At 40.2% G+C, this 19,394-nt stretch overlaps 1 protein-coding gene and 1 non-coding gene across 19 annotated transcripts in view; one reads left to right on the top strand and one right to left on the bottom strand.

Moving 5' to 3' along the window:
- The first annotated feature begins 3,192 nt into the window (after positions 1-3,192).
- Positions 3,193-19,394, top strand: part of PWWP2A (PWWP domain containing 2A) — a 46,088-nt gene continuing 29,886 nt past the window's right edge. For 11 of the 18 annotated variants that reach the window (XR_011257360.1, XR_011257359.1, XR_011257356.1 and 8 more), the window contains exon 1: positions 3,193-3,924. Coding sequence is in view for 5 of the 18 variants with exons in the window: in XM_069592520.1 (XP_069448621.1) it covers positions 3,323-3,924 (602 nt within the window). In the remaining 13 variants the exon portion in view is untranslated. Of the gene's footprint in view, positions 3,925-4,953; positions 5,237-11,811; positions 11,981-19,394 lie in introns of those variants that run through there. The other 7 variants (XM_069592526.1, XM_069592523.1, XM_069592521.1 and 4 more) reach the window with 4 other exon arrangements.
- On the bottom strand, positions 14,826-14,955 carry LOC138441916 (small nucleolar RNA SNORA33). The gene has a single exon (XR_011257484.1). It is a non-coding gene; the product is annotated as a small nucleolar RNA SNORA33 (small nucleolar RNA).

Genomic DNA, 19,394 nt, shown 5'->3' with positions numbered 1-19,394 from the left:
CCAGGAACTGAACTCAGGCACCCTACATTAAGAGTATGGAGTCCCAGCCACTGGATCACCAGGGAAGTCCCTGGCTCCTTCTTAATCCTTTGCATTGGTTAAAATGTCTTGTCCTCAGAGAGGTCTTTTCTGATTACCTTATCTGAAAGTGACACTCTCTGCCTCTCCCCTAGCTATTCCCTATCACCTCGTCCTGTTTATTTCTTGTATGGCATTGCTCACAATTGGTAATCATGTTATTTATTCATTGCTTATTTTCTAGCTTCCTAAGTAGAAAAATAAGTCCCAGGAGGCTTACGTGTTCTTTCTGCATGCCTTTTGACTGCTAGCCCGGTATCTGACATATGGTGTGTGTGTGCTCAGTTGCTCAGTCATGTCCAACTCTTTGTGACCCCACAGACTGTAGCCTGCCATGCTCCTCTGTCCATGGGATTTTTCCAGGCAAGAATACTGGAGTGGGTTGCCATTCCCTTCTCCTGGGGATCTTTCCAACCCAGGGAACCAACCCGGGTCTCCTACATTATAGGTGGATTCTTTACCACTGAGCCACTTGGGAGTCCCCAACTGACATATAGTAGGCCTTGAATATTTATTTGTTGAATAAATGGATGAAAGATCTCCCCAGTATTAGAAATCTTGCAGAGCAAGGGAGAGCAGACCCCAAAAGATAAAGTAGGAACAGAGAGAGCCTTGAAGGACAAGCAGAAGAGGCTAGGAAGCCAGTAGAGAATCTTGAGTTGCAGGCTGAAAATGGTGATTTAGAAGGGTTACTTGGTATGCCACTACCTGCTATAAATCCTTAATTTAAAGGATTTACTGCAGTATCTTGCAGTGAATTACTGCAAGAGGTAATCACATCCTAGGACCTGAACTGTATTTTTCTCCCTGTGGGATATTATGCAATACAGGAACTCAGTGTGGGTCTCCAAGTTTCATAGAACTATATGTTATGTTTAATTGATTATGTTGAAATACAGAAAAGCAATCATGGTAAAAACTCTGTAAGTTGGGATCCATGGCTGTTTCCTGCAAGAGATCTAGCCTGCAGGGGACAGATTATTTGTTCAATGAATGAGTGAAACAATCATGCTCTTGGAAGGACCTGCATTCTCTAGGATCTGTTGCTAGCCATCTGTGTGATGGATAAGAAGGCCTGTAACCTGGCTAAGGATTGGTTTCCTCACCTGTAGAACAGGGAGAAGGTTTAACTCACAGGTTTTAAATGAGAGCTTATGGGGGGAAATCTCTGGTACAGAGTGGATCAGTACCTTTATTTCCTTCTGTTAGTTTGGAGATGCTGAACCTGCCCTGATTGGGATTTCCTATTTGCCTTTCCTAAGAGCTCCAGGGCTTGAAATAGGGCCTATGGCGATTTTTCTTTCCCATTTTCAATCCTTTCAATGTAAAACTGCAGGTTTTTTTTTTTAATTGAAATATAGTTGATTGATACTGTATTAGTTTTAGGTGTATAGTAAAGTGATTCACTCGTATATATATGTATTATTTATCAGGTTATTTTCCATTATAGGTTATTATAAACTATTGACTATAGTTTTCTGTGCTATACAGTAGGTCCTTGTTGTTTATTTTATATATAGTAGTGTGTATTTGTTAATCCCAAACTCCTAATATATCTACCCCCACCCCCACCCCCCAAGAAACACACAAAACCTTGGAATTCTGACTGCAATTTACTATATGACCTTGGGCACCCTTTTTGTGCCTCAATTTCTTTATTTATAAAATAGGTGTAATAACAGTTGGGCTTCCCTGGTGGTTCAGTGGTAAAGAATCTGCCTGCAATGCAGGAAATGTGGCAGGAGCCATGGTTCCATCCCTTGGTTGGGAAGCTCCCCTGAAGGAAATGGCAACCCATTCCGGTATTCTTGCCTGGGAAAGCCTACGGACAGAGGAGCCTGGTGCACTTAACAGTCTATGGGGTGGAAAAAGAGTTGGATACAACTTAGCAACTAAATAACATTACCAGTAACTGCCTTATAGGAGTATTTTAAGGATTATATGAGGTGTTATACCAAGTGCTTGTACTAGTGCCTGGCACATAGGGGATGCTTAGTAAGTATTGGCTGTGATAAGTCCTTATGATTCCCTTTTTCACTCCTAATTTTGGTAAACTTTCTTCTTTTCCTCCTGTAGGCATTCTCAGTGCCTATGATCTCTTCTGGAGAAAAGGCTCACTCTGAGGTACACTTTGAGAGAAATGGGTTCAGTAGAGTCTTCCAAACAAACAAATCAAGAAACTTAAAGTGGGAATAGACAAGTAGGGGCATTAGGACACTGAAGAGAGAGGCTTTTTGCACCTGTAGCATACACGAGGCAACGATAAAGGCAAGAAACCAGGTGCTACCACTTTCCAGTGAATTTGGGTTGAAAAATTGCGGTTCATGTGGAAGTCCAGCAATGCCTCAAAACTGATCTCTGAAACATTCATCAGCTTAATCCAGTGTGTGTGATGTTCTTCCTGTTTTCATTAGCATTTTCCTACTTTGAAATAAGTAGATGCATTGTTCCTAGAAAGTGGAGAGTACTCAAGGAGACACTCCTTGTGTGGGAGCTGAAGCGGCTGCCATGAGGTTATGGAGAATGTCTTTCACATCTTTCTATCCCTAGCAATAGCACAGTGCCTAGCATAGGAGGAGCTCAAAAAGTGTTTGTAGAATTATCTTCAAACTTTAGTTGTCCTTCCCAAAGAAGCTTCTCTTGCCCACACGCGGCCGCAAGCAGGTCCGCTCCTAGAAATAACATTTATTCTAAGGACCTCTGCGCAGAGATTCTTGGGAAGCGGTTCCCCTCCCTCATTACCTCGTTACTCCTCCCCTCTGTAGCCTTGAAACAACAGGCACGCCACGTGATTCCCTCCTTTATCCCGCCTCCGGGAAAACCTGGTTGATAATGGGCAGGAGTGTAGGCCAACCACAAGACTCTACTTTCTCTTCCATCCAATAGAAAGAGGCGATAGGTACTAGGCTCAGCTTTTGTGACTTCCCCCGCCCCCTTTGAGCCCTCCCCCCCAATTCTCCTCTAAGATTCGACATTTGACAACTCGTCTGGCCAATGAGAAGTTCCTACTCTGTATGAGAAGGATGGACCGACTGAATGATAGACGTCCCCACCTGACCAATGAAATGTCACAAGTGCGGGAGGGGTGTAGGATAGGACCAATGGCGCGGTGCCAATAACGAGCATCGGGGTAAGGGCGGGACAAAACTGTTTGCTGGAGGGAGGGGAAGGCCTAGGGAACGAAACAGCGCTGCCGCCGCCGCCGCTACAGCCCGAGTTGGAGGAGGGAGAAGCCAGGAAGAAAATGGCGGCCGTGGCTGCAGAGGCGGCAGCGACTGCAGCGTCCCCCGGGGAGGGGGGCGCCGGCGAGGCCGAGCCGGAGATGGAGCCCATCCCCGGCAGCGAGGCCGGCACTGACCCCCTCCCGGTCACGGCTACTGAAGCATCTGTGCCGGACGGCGAAGCTGACGGGCAGCAGTCCTCTTCTCAGGCCGACGAACCGCCGCTCCCGCCGCCGCCGCCGCCGCCGCCGCCGCCGCCGCCGCCGGGGGAGCTCGCCCGCAGCCCAGAGGCGGCGGGGCTGGAGCTGGAGCCTGAGGAGAAGCTGCCCGCTCGAGTAGTGGAGCCGGCGGCAGCCGCGCCTCAGGAAGGGCCCAGCTTGCCACCTTCTCCTGTACCGCCGCCGGAGGAGCCCCCGGCTCCCGAGGAGCGCCAGGAACCGCCGCTGCCCCAGCCAGCAGCCCCGGCTCTCGTGCCGCCGGCGGGCGGGGACTCCGCGGTGTCGCAACTGATCCCCGGCTCGGAGGTGCGGGTCACGCTGGACCACATCATTGAGGACGCGCTCGTCGTGTCGTTCCGCCTCGGGGAGAAACTCTTCTCCGGGGTCCTCATGGATTTGTCCAAAAGGTACCGCGCCCGCCCCCAGCAGCCCCCCGGGACGCCCCGGCCCTCTTGGTCCCCGGGGAGGGAGCGAGCCCAGGCTGCCCCTTTACACCCGGCTCCCGCCTCTCAGGCGCCCCGCCGCCTGCGCCGCCCTCGGGTACCGCGCGGCGCGTGGCGCGCGCTCCGAGTGGGGCAGGCGCGCGGGGCCGCGAAAGGGCGATCCCTGCCCCAGGTGGGCGCCTGGAGGCAGGTGTGCCGCCAGGTGGGGGGCGCGAGTGCTAGAGGGGCTCCCGGGTCTCACTCCCCCCACCCCCAGTCCCAGCCTCCTTCCACACCTGACCCTGGCTCACCCCACACTGAGTCGGGTGGGATAATGCAAAACGCAGAAGAATTTTCGCAGAGTTCGGGGTACAGGGTGGGGGAGATTGCTGTGTCCCGAAATTAATCTTTAATGAGGTTGGAGAAAGGGGTGTGTGCATTGGGGTTCCGGAAAGGTTAACTGTCACTCCTTACAAAGGGAAGAGCATTTATTCAAAATGAGCCCTTTGATTGTTATTCTTAATGTTAGAACTAATTCCCCCTATATAACTGTTCAATACGGAGGCATATTTGGGTAATTACGATAAATTTTAAGAGAAGCTTAAAGAGATGGGATTTTCGTTATTTAACTTTTAATATCAAGATGATGTGGTATAAAAGTGTTCAAATACTGACTTCTAAAACTGGATACAGTTTGAATGGTTGAGTTCACCCATAAACCTCTTTAGCACATTTTCATTTCTTACATTGTTTTGGGGCTTTGGTTTAGACAGGTGAAGATACTGTGTTCCGAGTCTGGAATTAAGTTAACCTTTTTATTCTCTTCTTTTGCAGATATGAAGTGCAGAGACTCCCATTCACGGCTCTCCATTCTGTTTCCTGCAACAGCACACACTCTGATGGTATCTCACCTGTTTAGAAATGGCTTATTTTAGTGTGTTTTACTTGTAACTGCTTGCCCTCCCATCAAGACACAAGAATCTTTCCTCCTTTGGGGAAGAAGTATGTAATAGAAGTATGGGAAAAGATGGGAGCCTTTGCCATTATCGCACACACTTCTTGAAAAATTTTTTTAGTTTTTTATTTATAAAGAATTTTGGGTGAAGACTTTTGCACTTTTGTTTTCGTAAAACAGAAAGCAGATAAGACCAGTGTGCTTTCTACTGATGTATTTATTTATTAGCAAGAGAGAGACTGTATGGTCAGTAGTGTGTATGCTATTGAATCAAACAGAAGTGAAGGGCAGTGATTGTGTGAGAATCTGGATTTCAAATCTGCAAAAGGAAGGTGCAAAAAGGTAAGTTGTTTCTGGAAATGGAATCCATAGTGCTTTCCTGTTTTGCAGTGCTCATTGTCCAGGTGTTTTGTTTTTTAAAATTTTCTTTCATAGGAAATTGCAGTTCTATTTTACCTATAGTACTTCTAATGAACAGCAGCTTCTTTTGTAGCTTTTGTTATGAACCTTTTACATTTTAATGTTTTGAAATGAAAAGATTTGTTCATCATTTTTTAAAAAGCCATTAAGTGAACCATATTAACTTTTCATTCCACAAATATTTTATGTAAGGCACCCTCCTAGCTATCCTAAATACTATATGTATGAGACACAATCTGACCCTCCTAGAAACTTACATGGGAGGCATACACATGGAAGTGGTGAGGAAATAAAATAGTTTTAAAAATTTAGCTCTTTGAGGAATTATTGGATCAGTGATTGATTAGTTGAAAATCCTTTCATAATATAATATGGAAAAATAGATCTGCCAATATTATTTTGCAGTCTATGCTTACTTTGCATACTTTCATGCACAGTTTTGGGGTTAACTGATGATCCAGGAGAGAAATCTTTACAGATTTTATCAAGACTGTGAGTAGAGTCATCAGTTGCTTTAAAAATAGTTTGTATCAGGAATTCCCTCGCTGTTCAGTGGATAGGATTCTGCACTTTCACTGCCTGGATCCGGGTTCCATCCTTGGTCTGGGAACTAGGATCCACAAGGCCGTGTGACCAAGAGATAAAAATAAGTTGTTTCCTATTTTAACTGGCCATTGAGTGAAACCTTTAGGTAGAAATAACAACAGCTTCCTCTATATGGGAAAAGAATATGAAGAAAAATAGACGTGTATGTATAACTAAATCACTTTGCTGTACACCTGAAATGAACACAACACTGCAAATCAACTGTACTCCAATATAAAAATTAAGAGCTTCCCTGTTTTGGTTTTTTTTTTTTTGAGTACCTGTTAAGTAACAGGCTTTGAACCTCATGCTTTAATTCTGGGCGTATTTTTCATTTAGATGGGAGGAAATTCTGTCAATTTCGCCAGTTATTTAGCTTGTAAATTGCAAAGATTCAGATGTAGTTGATCTGATTCTAAAGCCTGTGCATTGTCTAATTTCATATTCGAAAGGCAGTTGGGCTGGCAAATTTCCTGTTAAGTAGTAAGTAAAGAAGTGCATGCTTCTGAAATATATGCTTATCCTTCTGTTAATAGCTATATGGGATAATACAGAGGTTGTGTATGTTGGAGCCAGGCAGGTATTTTTAGTCAGCTCATAGCCATAGAACCTGCTCTGGAGACTCCCCATTTTCATAGCTGTATACTGGGAACATAGTAACCTCTGAGGCCTTGGTTCTTGCCTCTTCAGTGAGAGGCAAGATTGGAGGCTACTAGGCTCCTCATTGTACGTGTACTTTTCTTCAGTCTTCCAATGGGCCCCTTAATGCTTTTATAATTTTTTTATTCTGACGTGTGGCACAGAAGTGTCTTTTATTTATTTATTTATTTTTATTTATTTTTTTTTTTAAATTTTTATTTATTTATTTGGCTGCTCTGGGTCTTAGTTGTAGCATGTGGGATCTAGCTCCCTGACCAGGGATCGAACCTGGGCCCCCTGCACTGGGAGCTCAGAGTCTTAGCCACTGGACCACCAGGGAATTCCCAGAAGTGTCTTTTAAAGTTGGAAGAGTTGTTCATGTAGAAAGTGTCAGATCCTAGAGTACAGGATTTTATATATATATATGTGGCTTGATCAAGAGTATGCTTTTTGTAAGCATTTGTTTGACATTCTTTACCTTCCTGTCATTGAATTATTTTTTGCTTTATTTTTAGAATTGTTTGATTGAAGAAGACATTTTTGAAGAGAATCTTTTTGTGGAAAAGGAGCAGGACACATGTAATTAAAAAAAACCTAAAGAAAAGAAAGTGGTGCTGAATGGTACATTGATCTGGACAGAGTTTCAGGGTACATGGGTGCTGACTTCTAGCATCTGCCTCTCCAGTTAACACCTTGACTTTGGGCAAATCTCTTTGCCTGTCTGGGATTCAGTCTCTAGTCTTTATGAGGCTAATTCATTTTGACTTAAGGCAATTCACTTTAGACACAAATAAGCAAACAAACTTTACACCTCAGTTTATAGACCTAAATAGGGTGACCAAGTGGTCTGGTTTTCCTGTACCATCCTATACAGGTACCTGGTTTCCTGTACCTGGTTTGATTGTTGATCTCCTTTCTTTATTCAAAGTAGCTTGCTTCGGCAAGTAAAAAACATGGTCACCCTAAAAATGAGGATATTTGAATATCTAGTTAAAACAGATTTTGTGTAGTGGAGTATTTATTTGAAACTGAATGGCTTTAAGTTGAGGCTTGCATTATTTATTCTAGGCCTATCCACTATTTTATCCTCAGCCCTCTTTGGTAGTTTAACCCTTTCTACTTTAGCAGTCTAATGACAGTAGTCTAATGACTAGCAGATAAAGTAATCAAGTAACTCCCAGATTTAGTTTGGTGTTCCTATTGTCTTTTCTTCCTTAACCTTATGCTTTTGAAATTTTGACTTTGGTATGTTTGTTTCTTCATTTAGCATTATATACTATTCTATAGTAAACATTCCTTCAGGTTGTTAAACTGTCTCAATGCTTATTTTAGACAGAATAATCATTGGTTGTACAGTATTTAATTTTCTTATGGTAAATGAACATCCATGGTATTACAGTAAGTGGATGTTCCTTGCTCTGACATATGTCAACTGTTAGCCAGATTTGTTTTATCATATGCACACCTCCACTGGGTTATTTTGAAGCAAATCGTAAACATCATTTTACCATAAATATTTTGGTACAGATCTCTAAAAAGATAAGGCCTTTAAAATTTTAACTGTACTACTGTTGTCACTTCAAATACAATAGCAATTCCTTCACATCATTATACATGTAGTCAGTGTCTCAAAATTAACATCTAAGTGAAGTGAAGTCGCTCAGTCGTGTCTGACTCTTTGTGGCCCCATGGACTGTAGCCTACCAGGCTCCTCCCTCCATGGGATTCTCCAGGCAAGAGTACTGGAGTGGGTTGCCATTCCCTTCTCCAGGGGATCTTCCCGACCCAGGGATCGAACCTGGGTCTCCCAAATTGCGGGCAGACGCTTTAACCTCTGCGCCACCAGGTAAGGTAAAGTCGCTCAGTCGTGTCCGACTCTTTGCGACCCCATGGGCTGTAGCCTACCAGGCTCCTCTGTCCATGGGATTTTCCAGGTAATAGTACTGGAGTGGATTGCCATTTCCTTCTCCAGGGGATCTTCCCAACCCAGGGATCGAACCCGGGTCTCCCACATTGTAGACAGACACTTAACCATCTGAGCCACCAGGGAAGCCCCCTAAAACATCTAAGTTTTGTTCAAATCAGAATTCAAGTAAAGTTTATGCATTGCAATTGGTTAAGTTCCCTAAGGTTTCCATCTGTAGTTCTCCTGCCATTACTTTTATTCCCTTGCAGTTTATTTGTTAATCCATAGCCTTTTTGGTAGAATTTTCCACATTGTGAGTTTCTTCCAATTGCATCCCCTTGGATGCATTTCCATAACATTTTAAAAATAGTTCTTTTCCCTCAGGAGTAAACAGATGGGACAACTGTAGCCCCCTACAGGCCCGCAAGGGCCTTGTTTTGGGTCAGTAGAAATGATATGATATCTTTTGCCTGCCTGCAGACTTCTAGGCCTCTCCCTTAAACATACCTCCAACTTTAGTAATTCCAAACATAGAAAAGTTTAACCAGGCAAGATAACTTGCTGAGGGCAAAAGCCTTCAGCCGGAGCTTCTGAACATGTAGTTTCCCAGGCTTTTCAATCTATACTTGAAAGAAAATAAGTCTTTCTGTAAGTTGTGACTGACTCTCTGCCCCACCAGGCTTCTCTGTCCATGGGATTCTCCAGGCAAGAATACTGGAGTGGGTTGCTGTTTCCTTCCTTCTCTAGATCTTCCTGATCCACGGATCAAACTCGGGTCTCCTGCTTGGCAGGCAGATTCTTTACCACTGAGTCTTTTGAAGGGACGTATGTATGAGACCTGTGGTTCCTTTCTATAAGAGGGATCTTTAAACTGTTTGTTACTATTCTTCACATCTTTAAAGTTATAAAGCCACGTTGAAGTCCTAAAAAATCTTTCTGATCCCGTATTTTGAGAACTGATAGGAATTAAGGGATCATGAAGTAAATGCTTATGCTTAAAAATCCTTGTGCATTTTAATTTTGTGGTACGTACTTATTAAAGATTATAGCTAGTTGTATTTTGGAAACGATCTTTTACAAATATTGACTTTTGTTTGTGTATGCAGGTTGCATTAATAAGAACTGAGGTGATTTCTTTAGACAACTTCAGATTTCACTAAATTCTTAAGACAATTTATAGATTTACTTGTTTTTTTAAGGAAATATAAACCAAGACAATGATTTTTTTTCTTTACAGACATCATGAAACGTATGGTGCAATAGCCCTACTTTTGGTGGGAAAAATATACAGCCATTCTGGTGAAGCAGTGAGTAGTGGTATGAGTAGCTTATATTAAGTGTCCAGGTTGAGAATTTAGGCCCTGAAGTAGTATGCTTGAATAATTGTGCTGAGTTGTGTATATTTAAAACACTTAAAAATATTTTTGATTATTCTGCTTATATCTAAACATGTTGATAAAGAATTTCCACAGTAAAACAGCATAGAGATGAGTGCCAATCACTTTGACCCAGGCAGCTTTAGGACAGCCACTGCTGTACTGGTATATATATTGTATTGAGAGTTAGCTCTTCATTGCTGGTTGGACTGCAGTGATTTTTTTGGAAGTGATTAGTTGAACATTAAAACTCTAGTTTGAATGTAAAGAATCTTGTAATATCATCGTATTGAAAATGAATTTTGTAGACTAGATAACTAGATGTGTTAAACACAAATTATGCCAGGCATGTTTTATTGGAGTTGGGTCTCCAATAAAATGAGGTTAAATTTCAGCCTTTTATGTGTGAATAAGACCATACTTCACTGTGTACTGTCTTAAAGCAATGCTCTTGATGGAACTAAGTTTAATCTTCCTAAGATCAGCTTTTCTGTGGGGGGCCATTAAAGAATTTGTGTTCATCTTCTCTGTTATGGCTGAGTTAATTTCACATTGATTAAAAATGAAAGATATTTTTAGTAGTTAAATTGTGCCTCCAAAGTACATCCTTGTTTCTTGATATTTATTGGTCCCATTCTGTCTTAATTCCCTCATTAGTTCAGGCACACCAGCAAAACAGAGCTTACTTTAGTGGCAGCTCATGCAGGAAAGTGGAGGTTAAATTATACTCTGGATGGATTTAATAGAGAATGTTTTGGCTAAAATCTTTTGGGCAGTTTTTCTCAAAACAAATGTGCTTTTAAGGTTTCTGAGCTTCACTCCACCAATTTGTTTTTAACAAGCTGATTCTGATACAGATGACTCTTAGAGCATATTTGGAGATAACTGACTTTTAGGGAGGGGCAGTTTTGCCAAGATAGTAGGACCATAAATTTGTTAAACCTGTTTTTAAAGTTATTGGGTAATTTGATTGGAATGTAGTTACAAAGTAAGCAATACATGGGCCACTTGGGTGGCAGGTCAGATCCTTTGTGTAGAACTGGTAATTAGACTTGCAAATTGTTCCTTAAGTCTGGTTGCCCACTAGAAGTTTAAGAAGTCAATTTTTGTCTCTTTACCTTTGGACCAAGTGGCCTTAACAAAATTGTGGGGGGTTTTTAGCCTTTTTTAAAACACATAATTCCTATAATATTTGACTTCTCTTTTCTGCTTGTTCCCAGCATCTAAGGAGGTTGCCAGGCTTTACTTTCTATAATCAACCAGAGTCACTATGTATCTCCCACTCCCATTCTAGGCACTGTGCCAGGTTCTTTGTAGATACTATTTCATTTTACTCTAGGAAGTCCAATGAAGTTAAATTCTATTAATCCTCATTTCACAGATTAAGACACCAAGGCTCAGAGATTGAGTTAATTGCCTAAAACTATAAGTGGTAGGAATTAGCAGGTGTATTGAAGACACCTTTTTGCTCATGGAGTAAGATGAACAGCTGATAGTCACAGTGGTTTGTGAGAACTACATTTTGTGATTTGAACAGGAAAGCACTGAGGAACCATTTTTTTTTTAAAGTCTTTATTGGATTTGTTACCATATTGCTTCTGTTTTAGATTTTGGTGTTTTGGCCAAGAAGCATGTGGGATCTTAACTTCCCAAGGAGAGATCGAACCTCCCTGCCCTGCATTGGAAGGTGAAATCTTAACCGCTGGACCATCAGGGAAGTCCCCGAGGATGCATTTTTGAATGACATACAATTCTTTAAGATTTACAAACAGCCCTGTTCTAATTCTAATACATTTAACTATTTTGTTCCCATTACCGTTTAGCTTACAATTTTGTTGGGGAGTTACCCTGGTAGGTAGAAATGACAGAGCGCTCTGTTCTCACGCCACCAAAAGTAGCTGCTTGACTTTAAAATGTGAACAGCTTTTCAGTTAGTTCAATTTAATGAACTCTGTGGGGATTTTTGAAACTGGGGCTTCTTCTTCATATATGGTCCTAGGTCTTAAATGTTTTGCCTTGGTTGGCCTGGTCCTGGCAACAGTGGAGTCTACTTCATGGGAGGAATCACAAAGTGTCAGATTGGAAGCTTGTTGAGCACAAGATCACATTGATTAAGTGCTGGATGATTGAATTGGAAAAGACTTTAAAGACTAACCTATAGTAAGTCGTTGGACAACCTGTTTGTGGTAAAACAGAAATAGTGAAATTAAGTGAATTAGTTGCTTTTTAAAAAGTCCATCCATTGAGAAATAACTTAGACCTCTGTATGATATATCCTATTGGATATAATACAGAAATATCAAAAGTACATAGAAATCATAATGGAAACATAGAGAACTTAAGACTATGTATTGGTATCTTAGAGCCAGGATCAAGGAAATTCCTTCCAAGTGTTTGAAAACTCTAATGAGTATTTATGTTGATAATTAAGAAGATTCTTTTATTATACCAGTGTTCATTTTCAAGTGTCTTTCTCTAAGTGATGTTGTACAAAAGTGAGGTCGAGATTTGTCAGCTCTTAGAAATATTTTGCCACTTCATGGTCATTATCATTTTCTCGGATGGTTATTTTAAAAGAAGAATTTACTGTTAGGGAGTTAAATAATTTGAATACCATACAGATGTTATGACCATTTTGCTTTGAAAAAGATTGAAGTGTGTTTTCTCTATAGTTGTTTCCATATTTCCGGAATATCCAGGTAAGTAGTTGTTCTTAGAGCAGCAGTTACCAGCCTTTTGGCACCAGAGACTGGTTTCATGGAACACAGTTTTTCCATGGACTGGGGTAGGGGGGTGGTTGCAGGATGATTCAAGTGCATTACATTTCCTCTGCACTTGATTCTGTTGTTGTTATATCAGCTTCACTGGAGATCATCACGCATTAGATCCCCCCTGTTTCAGAGGATTAGTTGACGGTATATGAGTGGGAGCTTAAACTCTAAATTATTCACGATTAACCTCTTTTTTCTTTTCCTCCAAAAACTATATTTATGAAAGGGAATTGCATAGACTTTTTAGAAGATGGAGTAGATTCTTAGGATTACAGAGATGTTCTTTTAAAACTTATTCAGCCTGTCCATGCTCCCCACCCCTAATTAATTTTTCCTGGCATTCTTGTTCATAATATGTGGATGCTTTGTTTTTATGTTGCTAAAGTCATCTTCCCTCCCTCCTCACCCATTTGGGTACCACAGTCCCTGCAGATTGCCTTTATAATACTTGGGGCTTTTAGTTAAAAATATCCATTCACTCGGTTAACAAAATTGAATATATTTTATTTTTTAAATATTGATTTGTTTATTTAGGCTAGGCTGCACGGATTCCCAACCAGGGATCTTAGTTCCCCAACCTGGGATCAAACCCATGCCCCCTTCAGTTAAAAGCAGAGTCTTAACTAGACCACCAGGGAAGTCCCAGATATGTATTAATTTTACTATAATAATAATTAACATATATTATGACTGCTGCTGCTGCTAAGTTGCTTCAGTCATGTCTGACTCTGTGTGACCCCATAGATGGCAGCCCACCAGGCCTCGTATACAGTAATTATGTATACTCTTAATTAATCTTGACAATTCTATCAAGTTACTTCAATTCCAATATTGAAAAAGCTCTGAAACCAATTTTCTGTTAAATTTTTTGGTGGCAAAGCCTAACCTGACTGAGGTTATATGAGGATATTATATGTATTTATCCCATTTAGCGTGAAGTTGTTTCATTTCGCCCCTGAACTAGTAAAGCTTGATGAATCAGTGCTTATTATCTTTAAAGCTGGAAAACCTCTGAGGCCTGTCCACCTCGATGGGGTTCAGAAAACAGTATGTGGGCCTGTTAGCTCCTCCACTCCCTTAGAGGTGGATGAGAGGGGTTAAGTAGCTTGATGAAGTTTGGGGAAGCAGTAGTAGTTGTGGTTAAGATTCTGATTTTGGGGGCAACTGCCTGGATTTGTATCTTGGCTGTACTGCTCACTAGCTATGTGATCTTGGGAATGTCATTACACTCTGTGCTTTAGTTTTTCATCAGCTACAAATTGTGATGATTAATCAGTTGCTGTAAATAATTTAGAATAGTGCCTGGCACAAAGTAAGTACTATGTAGTTGTTAACTATTCATAGTTTTATGAAGTAGCTATTAAGTGGCAGAACTAAGATGCAGCGGCTATTAAGAGTCATTTAAATAGGTTTGCTTGAATAGCCTCCCAGCCTAATGCATTGTGGCCTGCAGTATAATCTGCATCTTCAAAGAACTTGAAAAAGTCTGTAAGCTTCAAGTAACACTGGTGAAGTATAACTTTCCTGTTCTAATAAGGAAGGATGACGTTTACATTTATGAAGGAGTGAGATAACTAGGAGTTTTCATGATGGATGGTGAGGGAAGTGTCTCAATTTTTTCTTCCCAATAACCCCTTGGAGCAGATGCATTTTGAGGGAATTATGGGCTTTGTCATGAAGAGAAAGTTACAGTGTCATTTGGGAAATTTAGTCCTGCTTCTTCCTTGCTTCTAAAACATAATTGAAAGGGGCTCACTTTTGATGAAGACAAATTTCAAACTTAGGGAAAGGAAGATGTTTTGTGTTCTTTCTACTTATTAAATGGTGGGACCAGACTAGAACTTTTTAACAAGTGATTTGTACTTTTGGTCCCATCACTATGTAATCAGAAACCTTCACTGGCATTGTCTTTTTAGGAGACTAGTATTCTTCCCTCACACTCTTAACCTAACCCTCCCTCATACACACGCTCGTCAACATGTCCTCTTTTCCCACCATATGGATTGTCTGTATTGTATCGCTTGTCTTGTGAGCCTCTGAACTGTCTCCTATGGAAGGGGGTATCAGTTTGCTGACGGGTAATTCCTGGGCTGCACCTTATCACCTGTTGGCTTTTTTTTTCTAAAAAACAAATGTGATTTCACTAAAATTTGCGAACTCCCAAGTTGTTAGCACTAGTTACAGTGAAGTTAAAAAAAAATAGCACATTTTGTTAAGTATTTCCCATTAAAATGCCTTGTAGCCATTTTCAGGGACCTTAATGACTTCAGTGTCTTTAAGGCTTGTAACATGGCTTTCCTATTGCCAGCATTTTCTAAATTTCTGCAGAAACACATTCAGGTAAGCAGATTCTTTGGCTGGCTTAAGTTTTTTGCTTTTTTAAAACTAACTTTAGTTGGTTACCAACATTCAAAAACAGGCAACCACTCTCTGCCACTCCTGTTTTGCTCTTTACTTAATCTGCATGGGCCCTTCCAGGTGTAGTCTGTTGCAAGGTTCATTGCCTAGTCACTGATCCTCAGTGCTTTCTTTCCCTCTAGTCTAGAACCTTTTTTTAGCAGGGACTCTTGCATTCTGTCTCACGTACTGCAGTTGATCCTAGGGCTGGGAACTAGTTTTATACTATCTGACTAATTAGCATACTTATATTTGAATAGATTTTGTGCTTAGTGGTACTTGAGGTGAATTTATGGGCATTTATGCTTAAGCAGAACAAATTTTCTTTTTTATATACTTCCTTTGGAGGTTTTAATTTTTTTCCTCCTGGTCTTGTCTGTGCCACAGCATCCCTAGTTCCCCGACTAGGGATCGAACCCGTGTACCCTGCAGTGGATGCATGGAGTTTTAACCACTAGACCGCCAGGGAAGTCCCTGCTTGAAAGTTTTGATGGAACTGAGGTGTAAACTAAATTTAAGATTATACTTTTTAGAATAATTTTTAAACTTTGAAATAATATCAAAATAGAGAACTTAAACTCTTTTATCTAGCTACACTGATTTTTAACATTTTGCCACATTTGCTTTATCATTCATTATATAAACATGTTTTTCTCTTGAACTGTTTGAGAGTAGGTCGCATACATCATTCTCTCTTACCCCTTAATATTTGAGCATTTATTTCCTAAGAGTAAAGATATTTTCATGCATAACCACAGCATAGTTTTCAAATTCAGGAAATGTTGATAAGAGAACCTTTATCTGTTTTGTAGCTCAGGTTTTATTTGTCAATTTTCCAAAAAATGTCCTTTAAAACTTCTTTTCCTTGAGTAAGTGTAGTGCATTTAGTTGCAGTAGAATGTATGAAATGGAGACTGTTCCTCCCTTTAGCTGTCTGTTACTTACTCATCGGAGGCTCAGGGTCTACAGGCAGTGCTGTGTGCTCAGGGCACCATGGTGATGGTCTGTTACTTACTCATTGGAGGCTCAGGGTCTACAGGCAGTGCTGTGTGCTCAGGGACCCATGGCGATGGTCTGTTACTTACTCATTGGAGGCTCAGGGTCTACAAGGCAGTGCTGTGTGCTCAGGGCCCCATGGCGATGGTTATGTGGCCTCACTGGTGATGGTCCGTTTGAGTCTCCTCTCAGGTCAGGGTATTGCCCTGTTATTCTCCACTGTGCTTATTATTTCCCCTGCAGTAATAATTTATCACCATGGAAATATACTGCTTCTCATCACACTTGCCCCCCTTCATTAGACAATTTAAAAAATTTAATTGTGGTAAAAACATAAAGTATACTCTTTAACTGTATGTAGTTCAGCAGTTTTAAGTACATTCATATTGTTGTGAAGCAGATCTTCAGAACTTTTTATCTTAAAAGACTGAAACTTTGTACCCATTAAGTAACTCTTGTGAGTCTGACTACTATAAGTAGAATCATACTGTCTTTTTGTGTTGGGCTTATTTCACTGAGCATAATGTTTTCAAGGATAATACATGTTGTAGCATGTGGTAGGATTTCTTTACGTCTGAGTAACAGTGCATTGTACTTTATCCATTTGTCTGTAAATAGGCATTTGGGTTGTTTCCATCTTTTAGCCTGTGGTGAATGCTGCTGTGTATGTGTGTGTGCAAATATCTCTTTGAGAAACCTTTTTTTTTTTTTTCCAGTTACTGGCTAAATACTCAGAAGTGGATGTGTTTAATTTTTTGAGGCATATATGTACATTGTATTTTATTTTTATAAAATTTTCTATCTCACGTAGCTGACTGTTGAACTAATTTCATTTGACCTAACCACCAATCTTGCAGAGATGCACTGTGAACCAAAATCAGCTTGCTTCAGTTTCCCCTCCCTTATGATTAAACTTGGTGATTTAAGGAGGGAGGTAGATGTTCTGAAAACATCTGCTTGAAATGAGTACATCTAGATATTTTAAAATATGGGTTAATTGCATATAATTTTTTCCTACTGTAGGTTTTTATAAGAGAAAAGAATCCTGAGAGAGAAAGGATTCCCTTTGTCTTTCCTTCATACACTTGATTGGAGGGAGGTTTGGTCCAAACGGAACACTGGCGTCTGTCTCAACTAACTTGCCTGAACTTCTTTTCTGAGCAATTGTTTCACATCTGCATTGGCTGAAGATTCTTTTTCATAGTGATTTTCTCTTGCTTTGACAAAATAACTATTAAGCCTCAGTATTTTCCCTCAGAATTTTGATATTCATTACTCCTAGATTATTAAGATGATCGCTAGTTTTAAACTAATTCTGAACTAGATTCACAGGAATCCGCAGAGTTAGGGCAGGGAGGTCTCCTGTCTACTTTATATCCAAAAGCTATTTTTAATTAAGCTATAATACCTGAATAATTTTCCTTTAGAAGATTTGGGTACTAAAGATTGGAAATGGGTAGGAGTTAGAATGAGTTGTTGCCAATGTGTTAATAAATATCCTCATGCTGCACAGAGAAGGGGAGGGGAAAGAGAGATGGTTTGAATCTTTCTACTCAAGGCTTGAAGTATTTGTAAAAAGTTCTTTTGGAAAAAGCTCATGCAAGGGATACTAGTCTGCTTTCTCCGTCTCCACTGATCATTAAAATCTTCCTCTGCTGAGGTCACCCTTTGGTGAGCATTCACATGGGACATAAATATCTTCACCTTAGAAAATGGTAAAGCAGATATACTTGCTAAAAATTTAGATCCTGTGTTCCACCCTAGGAGAGTCTTCACATTCAGTCTTGGGGCAGGGCTTAAGAATCTCCCTTTTCAAATACCATTGAGTGGTGGTGTGTTGTAGATTTCCCCAACTGTATTTGAGAAATTAGATTTTAGGGTTTTTAGGAGACCATAGTTTTATTGCTACTTTATATTCTTATTAAGGTTACAGTTTCATAAGTCATTGGCTTTCACACTTGCACATAGTAATATATTTTATCTGTGACCCCATATATACACATACATGAGACAGATGCACTGCAGTTACATATATTTACACATTTTTAAAAATTTAAATCACAGACATGACTCACAAAATTGATTTTGCAACCAGCCTTTCCACACTCAGTTTGAAAATAGCCATGGTTTTAAGTGTTCTTCCTGGAACCATAACCAAAATGGTCACTAAGATGGAGTAGGACATTGATGCCCTTTTCCTCTTAAAATAATTTATCGTTCTGGTTCTTTTTGGAAGTTTTGTTATCAGTTAAAAAATATTTGCCAATCCACTGGCCACAATTACCAGTTAGGCTTCTTTCTTTTTTTTCTCTCTTTTTTGGCCTGCAATTTCCATTATCATTATACAATCAAGTGCTTCCCTATGTTATTAAAAATATGTAATACTTGTATATGCATAAGAGGGAAAGGCAAAAGATCTAGTGGGGAAACTAATGTTCTTATTAAAAACTCCATGAAGGTGGACATACCAGATTTCACAGCTTATTTGACATAAACAGCTTTAATGTAATTGGCCAGATGATACGTAAGAGATATAGAAAGGATCTGAAACTCAGGTAAATTGTTAGTTGAAAGTAAGATTAAGTTACTTGAAAAATGGTTAACAATTTTTGATCTGTTAACCTCCCTGAATTCTCTAAGGTAGGAAATAGTGCTATTCTCTTTTATACAAGCAAAAACTGAATTTAGAGGGCTTTAGGACTGCCTGAGGATACAAAGTTGTTAAAAAAAGAAAACAAACTAAGATGATTGCAGTTTAGTTATCCCTAATGAAAGGAAGGAAATTTGTTCTTTTCTCAATTATGGAAATAAGTGAAAGTATAATGGGACAAAATGATGGCTTATACAAATTAGGGAATTCTGTTAATACAAATAGTGGTCTCACCTCATTAAGTTTTTTATGTAGCTCCAGAATAAAACACAGAAATACCTTTGCCTTCCTGTCATCTTGAAAAAGTGTTGAGCACTGATGTATAAGGGCAGATAATCAGAGTACGTTGCAATTAAGTAGTCAGGAAGCAAACACTTGGGTACAAAATGCTATACTGAAATAGTAAGCTACTTAAAAAAAATTTTTTTTTTTTTTGTATTGAAGTATACAGTTGAAAGTTAATTTTGCAGTCTGACATAGTGAGGAATTTTGTCCTTCCTTTGTGGATTAGCACAGACCCAAACTTGTCCCACCCTAGGTAAAGAAGGCTTTCCTCTTCTTTGTGGCTTATATTTGCTAAAAGTTGCTGGTTTGTGGTAGTCAAGCTAACAAAAGACTTCAGGAAGAAAACCACTCAAGCCTTGGAACCAAATATCCCGGTGTTGGCTCTTCCTGTATCCCTGCCCAAGTTTAGGTTATCTGTAGCCCTAAGAACTCAATCTTAAGATTTCTTTCCAATGAAGAATTCAATACATTTTCA

The sequence above is a fragment of the Ovis canadensis genome, chromosome 5, assembly GCF_042477335.2.
Source record: "Ovis canadensis isolate MfBH-ARS-UI-01 breed Bighorn chromosome 5, ARS-UI_OviCan_v2, whole genome shotgun sequence".
Taxonomy (NCBI): domain Eukaryota; kingdom Metazoa; phylum Chordata; class Mammalia; order Artiodactyla; family Bovidae; genus Ovis; species Ovis canadensis.
Note: the sequence above shows the minus strand (reverse complement) of the source record. Positions and strands in the feature narration are given on the sequence as shown.